A 16784-nucleotide genomic window follows, 5' to 3' on the forward strand; every position below is an offset into this window, starting at 1 on the left:
TGGCTCAATTCCTGGTCAGGGCACATGCCCAGGTTCTGGGCTTGATCCCCAGGAGGGGGCGTGCAGGAGGCAGCTGATCAATGATTTTCATCATTGATGTTGCTATCCCTCTCCTTTCCTCTCTCTGAAATCAATTAAAAAAAACAACACCATTTAAAAACATAAAAAATAAGTGGGGTTGGGGGGGGGAATGGTAAGATATGTACACATATAATACCTTAATAAAAAAATGGAGGGGAAAAAAAGAAAAAGAAAGACATAAAAAATAAAATCCTCTTTGACGCCTGGAAAATGTATGTGTGTGACTCACAGGCTCTCAGACAGTGGCTCCCACCGAAATGAAATGACCAGAAGGTGTGAAACCACGAGCATTTCTTTTCTTGTCCTCTCCGTCCGCTTACCACACCTTCTCACTGCTTTTTGTCTCTAGGTCAGAAAATATTTGTGCCTCCGCCACTTAGAAGAATAAATCCCAGTTTACCTATTTTGAATGATTCCAGCTTCACCATACAGGTGATTTAGTGTGCTTCCGGCCCATTGTGTTTGGTAAAATTCCTTTGGGCCTCATTGACTGGAGATAGGTAAACTGAGACACAGCAAGGGTCCCTTGCTCAAAGACAGAAGTGGGAGAGACAGGTGCAAGAAGTGGAACCCAGCTCAGTCTCAAAAGCCTGTTCACTTCCTGTTCCACGAAATCATCTGAAGCTGCTTCTCACCCCCCAGTGGTGAAGTGTTTCCTTGTCGCGGCACTGTGCTGTGGAAGCTGCACAGAGGGTCTGATCACTTTCGTTCTCTATTGCTGTGTTACAATATTACCACAGTCGAAGTGGCGTAAGCAACACACCCATTATTCTCTCTGAGGGCCAGGAAAACAGGCACAACCTATCAGGATCCTCCGGCTGCAGTCACCATGTCAACCAGGGCTGCAGTCTAATCTGAAAGCCGGACTGGAGAAGGACCCACTTCTGAGCCACAGTGCAATTCCAACACGTGCCACCTGGAGTTAGCACAGCCCTCACAGGTTAGGGGTGCAGTGTCCACAAGTCTGCCCCTTAATTCAGACACCAGCTGCAGGCTCCGGTGTTCCCCGGCCACCTGCACTTCTGACCAACAGCCAAACATGGTGGAGATTCCCACTACTACCTCCGCTCAGATTCAATAATTTCCTACAGTCACTCGAGGAATTCAAGGAAGTGCTATACTTACGGTTACAATTTTATTATATAAAGAATACAAATCAGTACCAGCAGCGAAACTTGCTATATCTTCAGGATGTGTCCACCCTCCAAGCACATGATGGTGTGTCACCAACCGGAAGCTTTCCAGTCTCCTTGTCCAGCATCTTCGTTGGGATGCCATCACACAGGCGTGGTTGATTGGATTACTGCCCACGTGACTGAGTCCGTCCCCAGCCTCCCTCTCTTCCCCAGAGGACCGGCTGATAGCACCTGGCTCCCGTCCCCAACCTTCTCATCACATGGTTGGTCTTCCTGGCAGTGACAGAACCCCCGTCCTGAGTCCTCTCTCAGAATATCACTCTATGCCAATGATACCTGCCACTTACAAAAATAAATGTTACTTTCTTAGAAGGAGGAAGCAAGTCTGAAGTGGAGATTGAGGAAAGGTTTCCTCATTTGCCTAGTCCCCCAAGGGCCCTCTGCCCCATCGCCCACCCCCTTGAGGTTCTTCCTGGTGCCAGGTCTTCTCCTGCTACATCTTGAGGGCCGAGTACACGCAGGTTTCCGGGGGCTGTGGCACCTGGCTGGAGGGGCCCTTGTTCAGGGCTCTGGTGTTCAGCTCAGCGTACGTCACTCCCTGAGGTTCCTCAGCTCTTGGCACCTGCGATCCTTCATCCTGCAGCGAAGCGAGAGAAGAGGGCCAAACCTTCCAGGGAGGAGCCCTTACTTCATGGTGAGGACGGGGCGGTCATGGTAACCGGCTTTCCAGGGCCCCTCCCCAGAGCCTCCTACTCCTCAAGCCTTTGTGAGGTCCCCCCCCTTTTTTTTTTCCTTTTAATCCTCACCCAAGGATGTTTTTATCGATTTTTAGAGAGGAAGGGGGAGAGAAAAACATGGATGTGAGCTAGAAACATTGATCCAGTTGCCTCCTGTATGTGCCCCAACCAGGGATCAAACCTGCAACCTAGGTATGTACCCTGACCAGGAATCGAACCCTGACCCCTTCGGTGTACTAGATGATGCTCCAACCAACTAAGCCACTGGCCCAGGCAGGTCCCCTCCCCTCTTGAGGGTTAGCTGGACATAGTGTCTTACATCTATCAAAGGAATGCAGAAAAAAAAGAAAGAAAAAACACCCAAATGACTGGATGTTATGTCAAAGACGAGTGAATGAAGGACTGTGCCTTCTCTCATGCCCCCTTCTCTACTGTCCCAGGCTGTCCAGGCTCGCTCACGCTGATGAAGCCAGCTTCCATGTGAGGAGCTGCGCCACGGAGAGGCCCCCACGGCCGGCGTGGTCTCTGGCCAACAGCCAGCAAGGAAGTGAGTCCTGGCAACAGCCGCCTAGGGAGTGTGGAGGCACGGCCTCTCCGAGCGAAGCCCCCTTCAGCCCTGGCCGGCCGCCCCCCACAGCTCTGGGACCCCGCGGGAGACCTGCTCAGCCGCTCCAGGTCCTCGCCACAGGTAGGCGGACCGATGGTGCTTTAAGCCGGTGTGTTTAGGGATGACTTGTTACGCAGCAATAGATCATTTATACAAACAGTTACGAAAATGAGTGTTAGTAGGAAACCCTCAGGATCGGTAAATCCATAGGGACAGAGCAGGTTAGTTACTGCCAGGGGCTGGGACGGGGGAGGAGGGAATGGGGCGTGGCTGCTCCAAGGGCGAGGGGGTCCTTTGGGGGAAAATGTCTGGAACTAGATAATGGTGATGTGGCTCAACATTGTGAGCTTACCCAATGTCGCTGAGTCGTACACGTTACAACAGTGAATTTTCTGTTACGTGCATTTTGACACAGTTTTTTAAAAATTGAATTATAAAGGGGAAAAAATAAGGGTTACTCCTAACATTGCTACTGATAACTGATGCAGGGTCTGCTCTGTGGAGTACAGTGTGGCAGGTGCTTTACAGAGGGATCTTACCATATTTTCATCAAGAGGTGGGATTAGCCCTGGCTGGTTTGGCTCAGTGAGTAGAGAGCATCAGCCCACAGACTGAAGGGCCCTGGGTTCAATTCCAGTCAAGGGCCCGTACCCGGGTTGCAGGTTCACCCCCGCACTGTGAGCTCATGTAACCATCCCGTCAATCCTATGAGGAAGTGCACCCCACTGAGGAACTGGGAAGTGTCCTCACAAAGGCATCATGGGGTGAGGGTCCCATGGCCAGAGTCGCATAGATGAGTTCAGACCCGGTTCTCCTGGAATGCAGAGGAAGGGCTGGGGCAGATGAAAGCAAAGGCCCAGACAGTTGACAAAACTAAAGGGGGGGTCGATGGAGAGCCGGGACTGAGCGAGGGGCTGACGGGAAACTCACCAGGGCAGGAGGGCAGCTCTTCATAGCTGGAGACGCGTCTGGAAGGGAGAGGATTCTACCATTTGTTCACTCCCAGCTCCAGGGTCATGTCTACACACACATGCTCACAGCTACACATGTAATAGTATACTCACATAATGCACATGTGTGCACCAACTAATGCAGGTATGCATGCAATATTCACATATACACACTCATACTTATATGCACACAAATATCCAAACTACTCATGTGCACAAACATACAAACCACACAGATACACACATGCATACTCACACAGTGCACACATTGTACTCGTTCTGAATGTGTACATGTATGTGTTCACATGAATATGTACTCGGTTACATGTGCAGACACATGCATACAGCAACCATGTGTGCACACACCACATGCCTGCATCCCATACTCCTATACACATTTACAGACAGAACACACAGACCACCCCCCACCGCCGTTTTCTTTCCCGGGTTGATTACCTGTCACCACTTCTTCAGCTTTCTTAGAAGAATGGGAGCTGAGAGAGAGAAACAGTGAAGTATTGGAGATCAAGGAAGTTGGGGGGAGAAATCAAAGAAAGTCACCCATCTCTCCACCTCCTCCCAGCTCAGACGCCCCGCTCAGGTCTCCAAGTCCTCACATGCTCAGGGAGAAGGAAGGGGTTGGGGTCAGCACGGCCATGAGGAAAGAAGCCGAGGAAAGGACACTGAGTGAGAGTGGAGGATGGTGGTAAGAAGAGAGGACATAGAGATTCGGGTGGTCGTGGGAGCTGGTCTGGGGCACATAAAAGGCTGAAGTAACAAAGAAGACGAAGTAGCCCAGGGAGCGAGGGAGGACCTGTGAGGTGTTGGCTGGTGGGATTCTCTGAGTGGCCTACCTTTTGGTCATCTTTTTAAGAGCTGCCCCTGGGGATGAAAAAAAAGAGAGAAGGGGAGGAATGAACCCTGTGGTGTTAGCTTTGTCGTTACGCTTCCCCCAGTGCCCCCAGAAGACTCAGCCGCTGCTCTGACTCACCACAGCAGGTGTATTTGCAGATGAGGAAGGCTGCGAGGAGGAAGAGTAGGGGGAAGATGACAATGAGGATGATTTCAGTGGTTCCTGTGAGGGGAGAGCAGGGGAGAGGCCCAGTTGGTTTCCCGAGACCTGTTCTGAGGCCTAACTATGTCTACCATTGATTGTGTTCCTGGGACTTGCTGGGAACTCACTACACCTCTCATACTCACAAGTATCCCGGAAGAGAGAGAATGATGCCCATTTTACAGAGGCACAAGCTGAGGGTCAGAGAGCTCAAAGGTTTCCAAAGGCACCCAACTACTGAGTACCCACAGCTGGGACTCCAGCCCCACCCACCTCGAAAGACATTGCATTGAACCACAATCTTCTGGCATCACCAAAATATAGAGAAGCATCCACGAGGACGTTCCCAGCAACAGAGAGCTCTCTGGGAGCCTCATCCCGTGTTTGAAGGACTCTGTATTCCAGGACGGTCTCTTCTCTTACCTAGTGTCACTCCTGCTCTCTTGGGAGGCTCCGTTTCATCTAGAAGACAGAATTCAAGTTGCAGAACAACCATCGCAGTATACCATTGGTATGTAATTTTTAAAGTCTGTATCGCAGAGGTGTACCTATATTGTAAGCGTATTAAAGACACGCACACAAATGATAACACCAAGGTCAGGGTGGACGTTTCCACCGAAGGGGCGAGATCACGGGCATGGTGTGGGGAGGAAAAGAGGATTTCATTTGTGGGAAGAAAGCGACTTGTAGCAAATATGACTAAATGGGACAAGTGTCATTCTGGGTGGTGATGCATGACTATCTGTTACTATTTCTTGTCAGTTAGGTACCGTATTTTCCGGCGTATAAGATGACTGGGTGTATAAGATTTTCCTGGGTTAAAAAGTCATTTCATATGCCGGAAAATACGGTAGTTCAATATATCTAATCCCATCAATATAGTCCAATATACCGTATTTTCCGGCGTATAAAATGACTTTTAACCCAGGAAAATCTTAACGCCCAGTCGTCTTATACGCCGGAAAGTACGGTAATGTTTTTCAAATTTCCAAAAGGAAACAAATATATATAGTATAATATATACATAGGATATATGGTATATATTACAATAATTATAACTGAGATAGTCTCTCTGTGTGTATACACTGAGTGGCCAGATTATGATGATCTCTGAACGCATAATAATCTGGCCACTCAGTGTACTTCTCTTGAGCACCTCATTTATTTGATATCAAAGATACTATAAATCAGCCCTGGCTGGTTTGGCTCAGTGGATAGAGCATCTGCCTGCAGACTGAAGGGTCCCAGGTTCGATTCCGGCCAAGGGCACATGCCCGGGTTGCAGGCTTGATCCCCAGTACGGGGCGTGCAGGAGGCAGCCAATCAATTATTCTCTCTCATCATTGATGTTTCTATCTTTCTCTCTCTTTCCCTTCCTCTCTGAAATCAATAAAAGTATATTTTTTTAAAAAAAAAAAGATACTATAAATCATGCACCTGATCAGTTTTCCCCTTTGCACTGGCTGACAGAAAGCTCAGGGCAAATAGGTGGTTGATCTCCAGCAAAAGTCTAGAATACTTTTGGTGCCCATTTGAGATACAAACACACTGAGTGGCCAGATTATTATGTGTTCAGAGATCCTCATAATCTGGCCACTCAGTGTATATGTATATATAATATATATAATAGCCCTGGCCGGTTAGCTCAGTTGGTTAAAGCACATACCAATATGCCAAGGTTGTGGGTTTAATCCCCAGTCAGGGCACGTACAAGAATCAACCAGTGAGTGCATGAGTATATATATAAAACCCTAATATATATATAGGGTGCCACTCAGCTGACCAGAGGGCGCCAGACACTGGGCTCACGGCTGGCGAGCGCAGCTGTGGCACGAGCCTCTCCTGACGCAGACGCCGCCAGAGCAGCAGCCCTACCAGGGAGCAGCAGGCACAGTGGGGCCGGGATGAGCGGAGCAGCACAGCGCCCAGTCTGGGCTCAGGCTCCTCCCCGGGCTGCCTGCCACTTCACACACTATGACATCCCCTGAGGGGTCCCGGATTGTGAGAGGGTGCAGGCCCGGCTGAGGGACCCCACCGGTGCATGAATTCGTGCACTGGGCCTCTAATATATATATGACACATGCTGATTGGTAATATTTCTCTGGAGGACCCAGGATAGCACAGCTGGACAGAATTCTCTTACATCAGATGCAGCTGTGGTTCCAGGATAAAGGGAGAATCTCGCCCATTTTCTGTAGTGCTGCTGAGGACAAAATGGTAAGAACCCAACCTAGCGTGTGTTGAGTGCCTACTCACATACCCACATTTCATCTTCCCACAGCCACGTGGCTGTTTTGTAACCCTGCTGCACGGAGAGGTTGGAATAGAGGAAGCGTGGGTTTTATTTTTCATAAATAAGCAAACTAAAGCTCGAAGAGGTTATTGAGCTGCACCAGGTCACACCTGTGAGGAGCGGAGTGTGGCTGGAAACACATCCCGGCGATGCTAGCTCCGCGTGTGTGACACTCCCCGTTGCTTCATCGTCCACGGTTGTGGCGTCCATGCCTTGGGTGCCTTGGAGTTTGCAAAATAGAAGAAAACTGACCTGAGATCCCGGGAGCGCCCCTCCTTCAGTCCGTGCTTCCAACGGAGAGGCCGCAGGGAGCTCACCGTTTCCTCGCAACCGTCCCACCACACATTTCCTCTTTCCCCATGCTCCGCCTCAGGGCCCTCACTTCTCTGCCTCACCAGGCTTAGCTTCCTTCTCAGAGCACCGCCAGGAAGCGGGGTGCTGGTCATCACAACTCCTGTGCACTCAGCCCTCCCCGCCTGCTGCGCCCCGCTTTCTGCAGAGCCAGAGGCGGCATTGAACTCGCTCACGTTCAGAGGAGTGGATAAGGAAACTGTGGAGACAGATCAAACTTCGGAATGAAGGGAGAGAAACACACGAATGACCTTAAAGGCGGATGGTGCCAATTTGGGTGGCAAATATTTCCTGAACAGCCGCTGGTTTGGGGGACACATTTCAAGTAATTAGAGGCTCCAGGGACCGGAGGAGAGTATGTTGTCGTCCCCAAAGTCCCTGCCAAGAACACGGGTGTCTCACTGGAAACGAGACGACGGGTTTACGGAAGGATTTCTCAGCTTTTGCACTGTTGACATGGGGCTGGATAATCCTTTATGGGGAGGGGGTCCCGCACATCATAAGGTACTTCACAGCATCTCTGGTCTCTACCTCCTAGATGCCCCAGTTGTGACCTCTAAAAATGTCGCCAGACATTGCCACATTCACTGGATTGAGAGCCAGTGGTCTACGGAAAACAAGGGATGAGGTGAAGGTGAGTTTCCTCTTCTCTTCTCTTCTGTCGGGATTAGTCACCCATCTTGCTCGGATCCCGCCTGGGCCAATCAGGTGACCCTCACATCGCCACGAGTTCAACGTGCTGGTGTGGAAGCAGGTCAGGGTTCTGGTCCCACAACGGCTGCGTACAACTCGGGCTTATGAAAGGCCCCGGGGAAACCCAAAGGGAATCCTTGGCCTATGTCAGTGATGTACCCCTGCACCTGCCCCCAATCATCTGCCCTCCCAGCACCCCCCACCGACATCCTCTTTCCTCAGTGTGACCCCTGGGGACACTTTTCAGGACTTGGGCAGCAGCTGGAAGGTGTAGGTTGAGCTTGACAACAGCCGCCTCGGCCGGCCGTTCCAGGTCGCCTTTTATATCAGCATCTGCGTGTCAGACGCAGCAATAATTATGAGCATCGAGTAGGAAACTCACAAGGTTTCTCATGCCAGAATAAATGCAGGAATGGAAAAAACTATTAATCAGCAGTTGTTGAAAAACCAAAAGTATTTGAAAGTTCCTCCTTCTGAGGAGAGCAGACCCAACGTATTAATTCTCTCTTCCCATTTTGCTTCTTTAATTTCAGAGAGGAAGGGAGAGGGAGAGAGATGGAAACATCAATAATGAGAATCATTGATTGGCTGCCTCCTGCATGATCCCACTGAGGATCAAGCCCACAACCTGGGCATGTGCCCTGACCAGGAATCCAACCAGGACCTCCTGGTTCATAAGTTCACGCTCACTGGCTGGGATTCCCTCTCTGTTTTGTCACCCCTTTTGGAAAAGACCATCTCGTCTGTGCTTAAGCTCATCACATATGATTGAACTGAGTTAGAGAGACAGACACACACCTCTGGCCTTTGTAGAACCTGCAAGACCTTCATCATATAATTTTCCACCAATATTCCTAATAATAGCAATGATGAGAACATTTACCATTATTATGAGAGGGAGACACATGTTCTCTGGCCTACTGCTTTCTGGAAAGTCTTCCATTAGGAAAGTATTCCTTGATAAGACTCAGAATTCAGAGAAAGCCCTAACCGGTTTGGCTCAGTGGATAGAGCGTCGGCCTGCGGACTGAAGGGTCCCGGGTTTGATTCAGGTCAAGGGCATGTACCTTGGTTGCGGGCACATCCCTAGTGGGAGGTGTGCAGGAGGCAGCTGGTCGATGTTTCTCTCTCATCGATGTTTCTAACTATCCCTCTCCCTTCTTCTCTGTAAAAAATCAATAAAATATATTTTAAAAAAAAGAATTCAGAGGGAGAAGTTTTGGATGTTCATGATGTTGATAACAGCAAATATTCATATGGCATTTGAAAGCATTTAAGTAAAATGACTCATCAGAATCTTGCCATGAGTCCATCATGTTAGGTGCTACTGTCAACCCCATTTAACAGATGAGGAAACTGAGACAGAGACAGGCTAAGTAATCTGGAAAATGGGTTATTCATTATGGGCCCCAACTAAAACCCAAATGGTTGTTATAATTATTTGCAAAACAAAGCTCCCTTCACACCGTTCCCAACCATGGGGCCATTTACCTAGGTCAGTGGTCGGCAAACGCATTAGCCAACAGAGCCAAATATCAACAGTACAACGATTGAAATTTCTTTTGGGAGCCAATTTTTTTTAAACTTAAACTTCTTCTAACGCCACTTCTTCAACATAGACTTGCCCAGGCCGTGGTATTTTGTGGAAGAGCCACACTCAAGGGGCCAAAGAGCCACATGTGGCTCGCGAGCCGCGGTTTGCCGACCACGGGCCTAGGTGATGGGTGCTTGTTTCTTTTCAAGTGGTTCAGGTCGTTTGAATGTTTCCCCCCAAATATCTATCCCTGGAAGGAACATGGACTATCTTTCCTGTTGACCTAGAAAACAGAACAAGGTAAATGGACCATCGAGCAGGAAAGATGTCCCAGTGCCCAGGCTTGCTGCCTCACCGTGGGCTCCGTGGCCCCAGCATGGGGTAGAGAGAACAGTTGTCCCTGTTGTCAGGAGTCTCCACACCAGCATTAGTGCCCCAAGTCTCCTCCTATGGCTAGGGGTCTAATTCTGTGGCAAACACCTTTGCTGAGCACGTCCCCCTCGTTATATGCTCTAATACAGTGGTCGGCAAACTCATTAGTCAACAGAGCCAAATATCAACAGTACAACGATTGAAATTTCTTTTGAGAGCCAAATTTTTTAAACTTCTAATGCCACTTCTTCAAAGTAGACTTGCCCAGGTCGTGGTATTTTGTGGAAGAGCCACACTCAAGGGACCAAAGAGCCACAGTTTGCCGACCACTGCTCTAGTCCATCAGGCTACCATAACCACATACCACAAGCTGGGCAACTTACAAACATCAGGCATTGTCCAGTCACAGTGCTGGAGGTTGGAAGTCAGAGGTCAGGGTGACTTCTGGGGGGCAGACTTCATCTGCCCTCACATGGCACAATTGGACAGGGAGCGCTCTGGGGTCTCTTCTATAAGGGCACTAATCCCATTCACAAGGGCTCCACCCTCATGACCTGAGCACCTTGCAGAGGCCGTACCTCCAAATACCATCACGTTGGGGCACTAGGATTTCAACACATGGATGTGGGGAAACACAGACATTCAGATCATAGCACCAGAGAATAGCACCCTTCTTTCTCTTTGGGACTGCTCATTCCCCCTGGATGGAGTGGGGGTTTTCTTGCCTCACCCTCCAGTGAGTGAGTCCCCACGGTTGAGCCAAAGGCTGAATTGACCAGGACCATTCACAGTCCTTCCCCAGCTCTTTGAATGGGGTTTGGGAAAGAGGGTCAGTCTCCTCTCCAAGTATAGAACTTTCGAGCTGCAGAACTCATCTCTTGTGCTCTGCCCAACAGAGGAAGCTAGTCCAGATTCAAACAGTGAGACAGACATAGTAGGAACACACGTGTCAGGAAAAGAATCAGGCAGAACGTCAGTCTGTGCTTCTGGTTCCTGAAGCCCACTGGCATCCATGCTCATTTCCCATGATTCACTAGTTCATTAGCCTGTGGTTTCCAACCAGGTGTGACATGGCCTCCCAGGGAGCACATGGCAATGTCTAGAGCAGTGATGGGCAACCTTTTGAGCTTGGTGTGTCAAACTTCACCAAAAAATGAGCATAACTCGGGTAGTGTGTCACTTTGAGGAAAAAACATTATTTCGCAAATGTTTCATCCTCGGCATGTGGCCTCCTCAGCGGCCACGTGCCATCAGAAATGGCTACGCGTGTCAGTGCTGACACGTGTGTCATAGGTTCGCCATCACTGGTCTAGAGACATTTTGGTTGTCACAAGTGGCAAGGGAGACATGTAGTGGGTAGGGGTGACGAATGCTGTTAAACACCCTATGAAAGAGCATACATTCCCCCCCTCCAAAAAAAAAAAGAATTATCCAGCTCAATAAATATGTCATCAACAGTGCCAGGTAGGACACTGAACGATCCCATTAATTCTGTGGACCCATGTATTAGCCTCCCCCGCCACACTTTGTCTAGGCTACTTCCAAGTAGATTTTTGTCACTTGCAATGAAGTGTCTTTTTTGTTCTTGTTAATCCTCACCTGAGGCTATTTTTCCATTGATTTTTTTAAAGAAAGTGGAAGGGAGAGAGGGAGAGAAACAGAGAAACAGCGATGTGAGAGAGACACACATAGATTGGTTGCCTCCTGCACGCACCATGACCAGGGCCAGGGATTGAGCCTGCAAGTGATGTACATGCCCTTGATTGAAATCAAACTCAGGACCCTTCAGTCTATGAGTCCACGCTCTATCCTCTGAGCCAAACTGGCTAGGGCAAAAATACAAATACTGTATGATTCCACGTAGATGAGGTGTTTATACTAGTCAGATTCATAGAGACAGGAAGTAGAATGTGGGTGCCAGGGACTGGGGGAGGGAGAATGGGGAGGAGTTGTTTAATGGGGACAGTTTCTATGGGGGGTGGCAATTGGGGGCAGGGCTGCAGGTGGATGGCTGGCCGACCCCACCCCCTGGTCGAACTTCTGTCAAACTCCTGGTCGAGGGGACAATTTGCATATTAGCCTTTTATTATATAGGACTAGAGACCCGGTGCATGGAGTTCATGCACTGGTGGGGGTGTGGCCTGCGGGGATTGACCAGCTGTGGGAGTGCTGCTCATCCCGGTCAGCAGAGCGGCGCTCCCACTGTGGGAGCACACTGACCACCAGGGGCAGCTCCTGTGTTGAGCGTCTGCCCCTGGTGGTCAGCATGCAGCATAGCGGCTGGTCAAGCAGTCGTTCTGGTCATTCCACCGTTCATTCACTGGGCTTGTATTATATAGGACAGCCAAAATATGGAAACAGCCTAGGTGTTCATCAGTATATGAATGGATAAAGCAGAAGCAGATACATACGTACGTGTGTGTGTGTGTGTGTGTGTGTGTGTGTGTGTGTGTACACAAAGGCACACTGGAATATTAATCATGAAAAGGAATGGAATCCTGCCAATTGTAACAACATAAATAGACCTAGGCAGTATTATGCTAAGAGAAATAAGTCAGAGAAAGACAAACACCATATCATTGCACTTAATGTGGAATCTAAAAGAACTAAACAAATGAACAAACTAAACAAACAGACTCATAAGACACAGAAAAACTGATAGTTTTCAGAGGGTTGGGTTATGGGAGTATGGGCAAAAAGGTGGAGGGGATTAAGAGGTGCAAACTTGTAGTTATCATATAAGGAAGTCATGGGGATTAAAGTATAGCATAGGAAATACAGCCAATAATCATATATAACTAAAGGCTAATATGCAAATTGTCCCCTCGGGAGTTTGACTGACCGGGAGTTCAACTGACCAGGAGTTTGACTGCCCGCTATGACATGCACTGACTACCAGGGGACAGCACAGAATGAAGGAAGGCCCCAATCGGCCTGATTGCCAGCCACACCTAAGGACCCTACCCATGCACAAATTTCATGCACCAGGCCTCTAGTATAATAATAACTTTGTATGGTGACAGATGTATAGTGGACTTTTTGTGGTGATCACTTTGTAAGTCCTGTAAATGTGAAATCTCACTGTGTTGTACACTTGAAACTAATATATTGTATATCAAGTATACTTTAATTTAAACGAGATTTACAGCAGTAGCCAGTTAGCAAGTGATTAGAACATCAGCCCGAGGACTGAAGGTCCCAGTTGAGAGCATGTACCTTGGTTGCAGGCTCAATCCCCAGCCCTGCCTGGTCGGTGTGTGTGCTGGAGGCAACCAATCAATGTGTCTCTCACATTGATGTTTCTCTCTCTATGTCCCCCTCTCCCTTCCACTCTAAAAATCAATGGAGGAAAATATCCTTGGGTGAGAATTAACAAAAATAACTTTTTAAATAAAAATAAAAGAGCTTTACATTCCAGAATTTTTAAAAAGTGGTTAAAATGGTAACTTCCATATTATGCATTTTTACCACAATTTTTTTAAATCATCTCTTTAAAAAAACAGTCTAGGCAGGAAAAGAAAACCTCCACTTGGTTGAGCTAAAAGCATGAATGGTAGAGAATGGAAATGAAGCGCATCTTTCCGGAGGACTCTGAGTGTGTCTGGGAAAGGTATTGCCCAGGCCCTTTGCTATTCTCCCTCCCCCTCTTCCTTCTTTCTGGAACCTTCTACTGTATAACTCCAGGAGGTATCATGCACACGTCAGTCTAAATGAGTGGTGGCCTGCCAGGCAGGGACTTTGTGGTTAGGTCTTATTTCCTTAGTGGGGCCAGCTATCACAGATCCCCCAGCCTCCAGCCTTGTCATCCGCCACCACGCACACTCGCTCTGTTAGCAGAAGATCCTGTCCATTCCTCCACAGGATCCTGGCCCTGACTTCCTTTCCCCCACGTGACTTTCCCAAGCTCCAGAGTCCTGTAGGGACGGAGCCTCCCTCCGATGTACTCCAGGTGGCAGAACGTCCGCTGGCAGATAACCCAGCCTTCGTCCCCCTGATGGTCAAGACCTTACCTGTCACCCAGATCGTGAGCTCATCACTGGGCTTTGAGGCCCAGAAAGGAGCCCTTGTTTGGTAGTACACACAGCTGTAGTTCCCAGCGTCACTGCCTGTCACACGTGGAAGGGAGAAGTCTGTCTCCATTCCTACTGGACCCTGGACCATTATTGGTGTTGAAGTTCCCTTCTTCAGTAGAGCAAACATGTGAGGTTTGATCATATGGCTGGGCTGCTGGCACTGCAGAGTCACGTTTTCTCCTGCAGTCACCTTCCGCCTTTTGTGGGCTTTAAGGGAAGCTTTCAGTAAATTGCCTGTAAGAGAAGGAAGCTCAGAAGTCATGGGCAGAAGCCTTGGGTCCCCCACTCAGGCTTGTTGTCCTGGCAGGTTCCCAGGGAGTGTGGGAAGTGACAGACACCTGACCTCACCCTCTTTCTGCTCTGACTCCAGGAAGGAGCTGTCCCTCCTACAAGCCCTGGATGAAGGCAGGGCCCTCAGCTTTGTTCCTGTCCTTCTCCGTCTCACCTCCCCATCCACACTGGAGGGGAGACCCCTGCTCCTCTCTCATTCTCTGGATCCCCCCTCATCCCTGTCCTGGGGAGATGGTGTGTCATTCTGAGCACCCTGTGCTCACCTGTCACCAGTAGGAGAAGGACGTCACTGGACGGTGACCTTCTTTTGGGGCTCCCTGTCCTGTAGTATTCACAGGTGTACTCTCCAGCGTCACTGGTTTTTAGGTCAGTGAGGTGAAACTCTGCCAGGCCCCCTGGGGAATCAGGAGATGGCGAGGACTCCAAAGAAAAGTTGTTCTTTCTGAAAGCAAACTTGATGTCCCTAAAGTCGACCTCCCCAGTGGGCGTGGAACAACTCAGTGTCACATGACTGTTGGCAGGAAGTATCCAGCTGGGCCAGGCACGGATGGAGGGCCTGGGAAGTGACTCTGGAAGGAAGCAGAGTCCAGGCTGGACTGATTTACTCACCTGCTCTTCTGAAGAAAGAGGAGAGTGAGGGGACTTTGGAGTGAAGGAGAAGGAAGGCTTTCCTTTAGAAACACTCACCATCTCTTCTTAGGTCTAGGCCAGCGCACAGCCCTGCAAAGGAACCGTCCGTGAGACAGCAGCTCCTGCCTGGAGCCCACGTCATCACCCTGACCTGGTCCCTGAGGGACCACCCAGGGCTTTTGCTGCGAACGGACCCCCCATCATCCTGTTCCCCTTCTGTCCCAACTCCCTCCCCGAGAACCCAACTGGCATCACAGTCTATTCGCAGCTTCTGTTAGTGGCCTGGGGCTGCTCTAACAAATCACCGCCCAGCTCCTGGCTCATCACTGCACAGTGTCTCATCCTGCCATTCGGTCCGTGTGAGAAATCCAGCATCGGGTCTCACTGGCCAAAATCAGGATGTCGGCAGGATTGCATTCTTTCTGAAGGTGCGAGGGGAGAATCCATCCCCTGCCTTCCTTAGTTTCTAGAAGTGCTTGCATTGGCTTGTGGCCTCTTCCCCCATCTTATTTTACTTTTCTTTTAATCCTCACCCAAGGATATTTTTCCGTTGATTTTAGAGAGAGGGAAAGACAGAAATATCGATGTGAGAGAAGCACATCAATTGGTTGCCTCCTGCATGTGCCCTGACCAGGCCCCGGGCCAAGGAGGAGCCTGCAAGCAAGGTACATGCCCTTGACCAGAATTGAAACCAGGACCCTTCGATCCACAGGCCAACACTCCATCCACTGACCCAAACTGGCTAGGGCGTCTCTTCCCCCATCTTTGCACCCAGCAATGATTGGTCGAGTCTGACTTCCTCTTCTGCCCCTCTCTACTACTTTAAGGACCATTGTGATTGCATTGGGACTAACCAGATAATTCAGGATCCTCTCTCTAAGGTCAGCTGCTTAGCAACTTGGGGTCCATCTGCCACCTTAGTTCTCCTTTGCCACCAAAGGAGACATATTCACAGGATCCGGGAATCAGGACAGGGACAACTTTGGAGAGCCTGCTACTCAGTATCTACCTTTCTCACTTGTTCCAGGTTCCTCTCCTCTCACAATGCCCCCATTATGTTGATGGTCTTGCTATTTTCCTTCAGAACTGACCCACTTCTCCCCATCATTCATCCTTTTTTATTGAATTTACTAGGGTGATAGCTACACTAATAATAGAGGAATATGCAAATTTGTTGAGATGCCCTCATGCAACGACCGAATAGCAGGCTGCATGGGGTGACCAGGCCAGCAGTGGGGGAGCAGTTAGGGGCGATCAGACCAGAAGGGGGGGCAGTGAGGGGCAACCAGGCCAGCAGGCAGAGGTAGTTAGGGGTGATCAGGCTGGTGGGGGGGCAGTTAGGGGCGACCAGGCTGGCAGAGGGGGCAGTTACCAGCGATCAGGCCGGCAGGCAGAGGAGATTAGTGGCGACCAGGCAGGCAGGCAGGTGAGCGGTTAAGAGCCAGCAGTCCCGGGTTGTGAGAGGGTGCAGGTTGGGCTGAGGGGACCACCCCCATGCACGAATTTTGTTAACCGTGCCTCTAGTTGGTTAATAAAACTATATAGGTTTTATGTGTACAATTCTACAATACATCATCGGTTATTATATTGTATGTTCATCAACTCAAGTCATGTCTCTTTCCACCACCACTCATCTCCCCTTTACCCTCTCCTACCTCCTCCCCACCTTCCCTTCCCTCTGATTCATCATCCATCCTTTACCCATCTATTCTTCTACCATATCTTGCCATGTTGTCTCTAGATTTCATGGTGGAGGAGACAAGGGACACAACCACCTCTGAGTGTCTCTCACGCCAAGTGGTCGCTGAGGAGTCTCCTGATGTGTCAACATTGTACAGGGCAAAGGACCCCTCCCCTCCCTCCTCTGGTGCTGTCGATTCTAAACTGTGAGATACATCACATGACAAAAGCCATTTGGAAAAAAACACCTCGGTTTTAGTGACACCTGTTACTCCTCATGCCCTTGGGAAAGTTTGTATCTG

At 49.5% G+C, this 16784-nt stretch overlaps 1 protein-coding gene across 1 annotated transcript; it reads right to left on the reverse strand.

The window, feature by feature from the left end:
* Nucleotides 1-1211: 1211 nt before the first annotated feature.
* Nucleotides 1212-14944, reverse strand: LOC103303693 (T-cell-interacting, activating receptor on myeloid cells protein 1-like). Its single transcript, XM_028137846.2, has 10 exons — nucleotides 14860-14944; nucleotides 14436-14741; nucleotides 13819-14115; nucleotides 6969-7079; nucleotides 4989-5027; nucleotides 4503-4586; nucleotides 4366-4393; nucleotides 3968-4005; nucleotides 3492-3529; nucleotides 1212-1854 (listed from the first exon to the last, which is right to left on the reverse strand). The coding sequence occupies exons 1-10, from the start codon at nucleotides 14942-14944 to the stop codon at nucleotides 1711-1713; spliced, it is 1170 nt and encodes a 389-aa protein (XP_027993647.2). The 3' UTR covers nucleotides 1212-1710.
* Between the last annotated feature and the right edge of the window lie 1840 nt (nucleotides 14945-16784).

Source organism: Eptesicus fuscus, chromosome 21, assembly GCF_027574615.1.
Source record: "Eptesicus fuscus isolate TK198812 chromosome 21, DD_ASM_mEF_20220401, whole genome shotgun sequence".
NCBI lineage: Eukaryota > Metazoa > Chordata > Mammalia > Chiroptera > Vespertilionidae > Eptesicus > Eptesicus fuscus.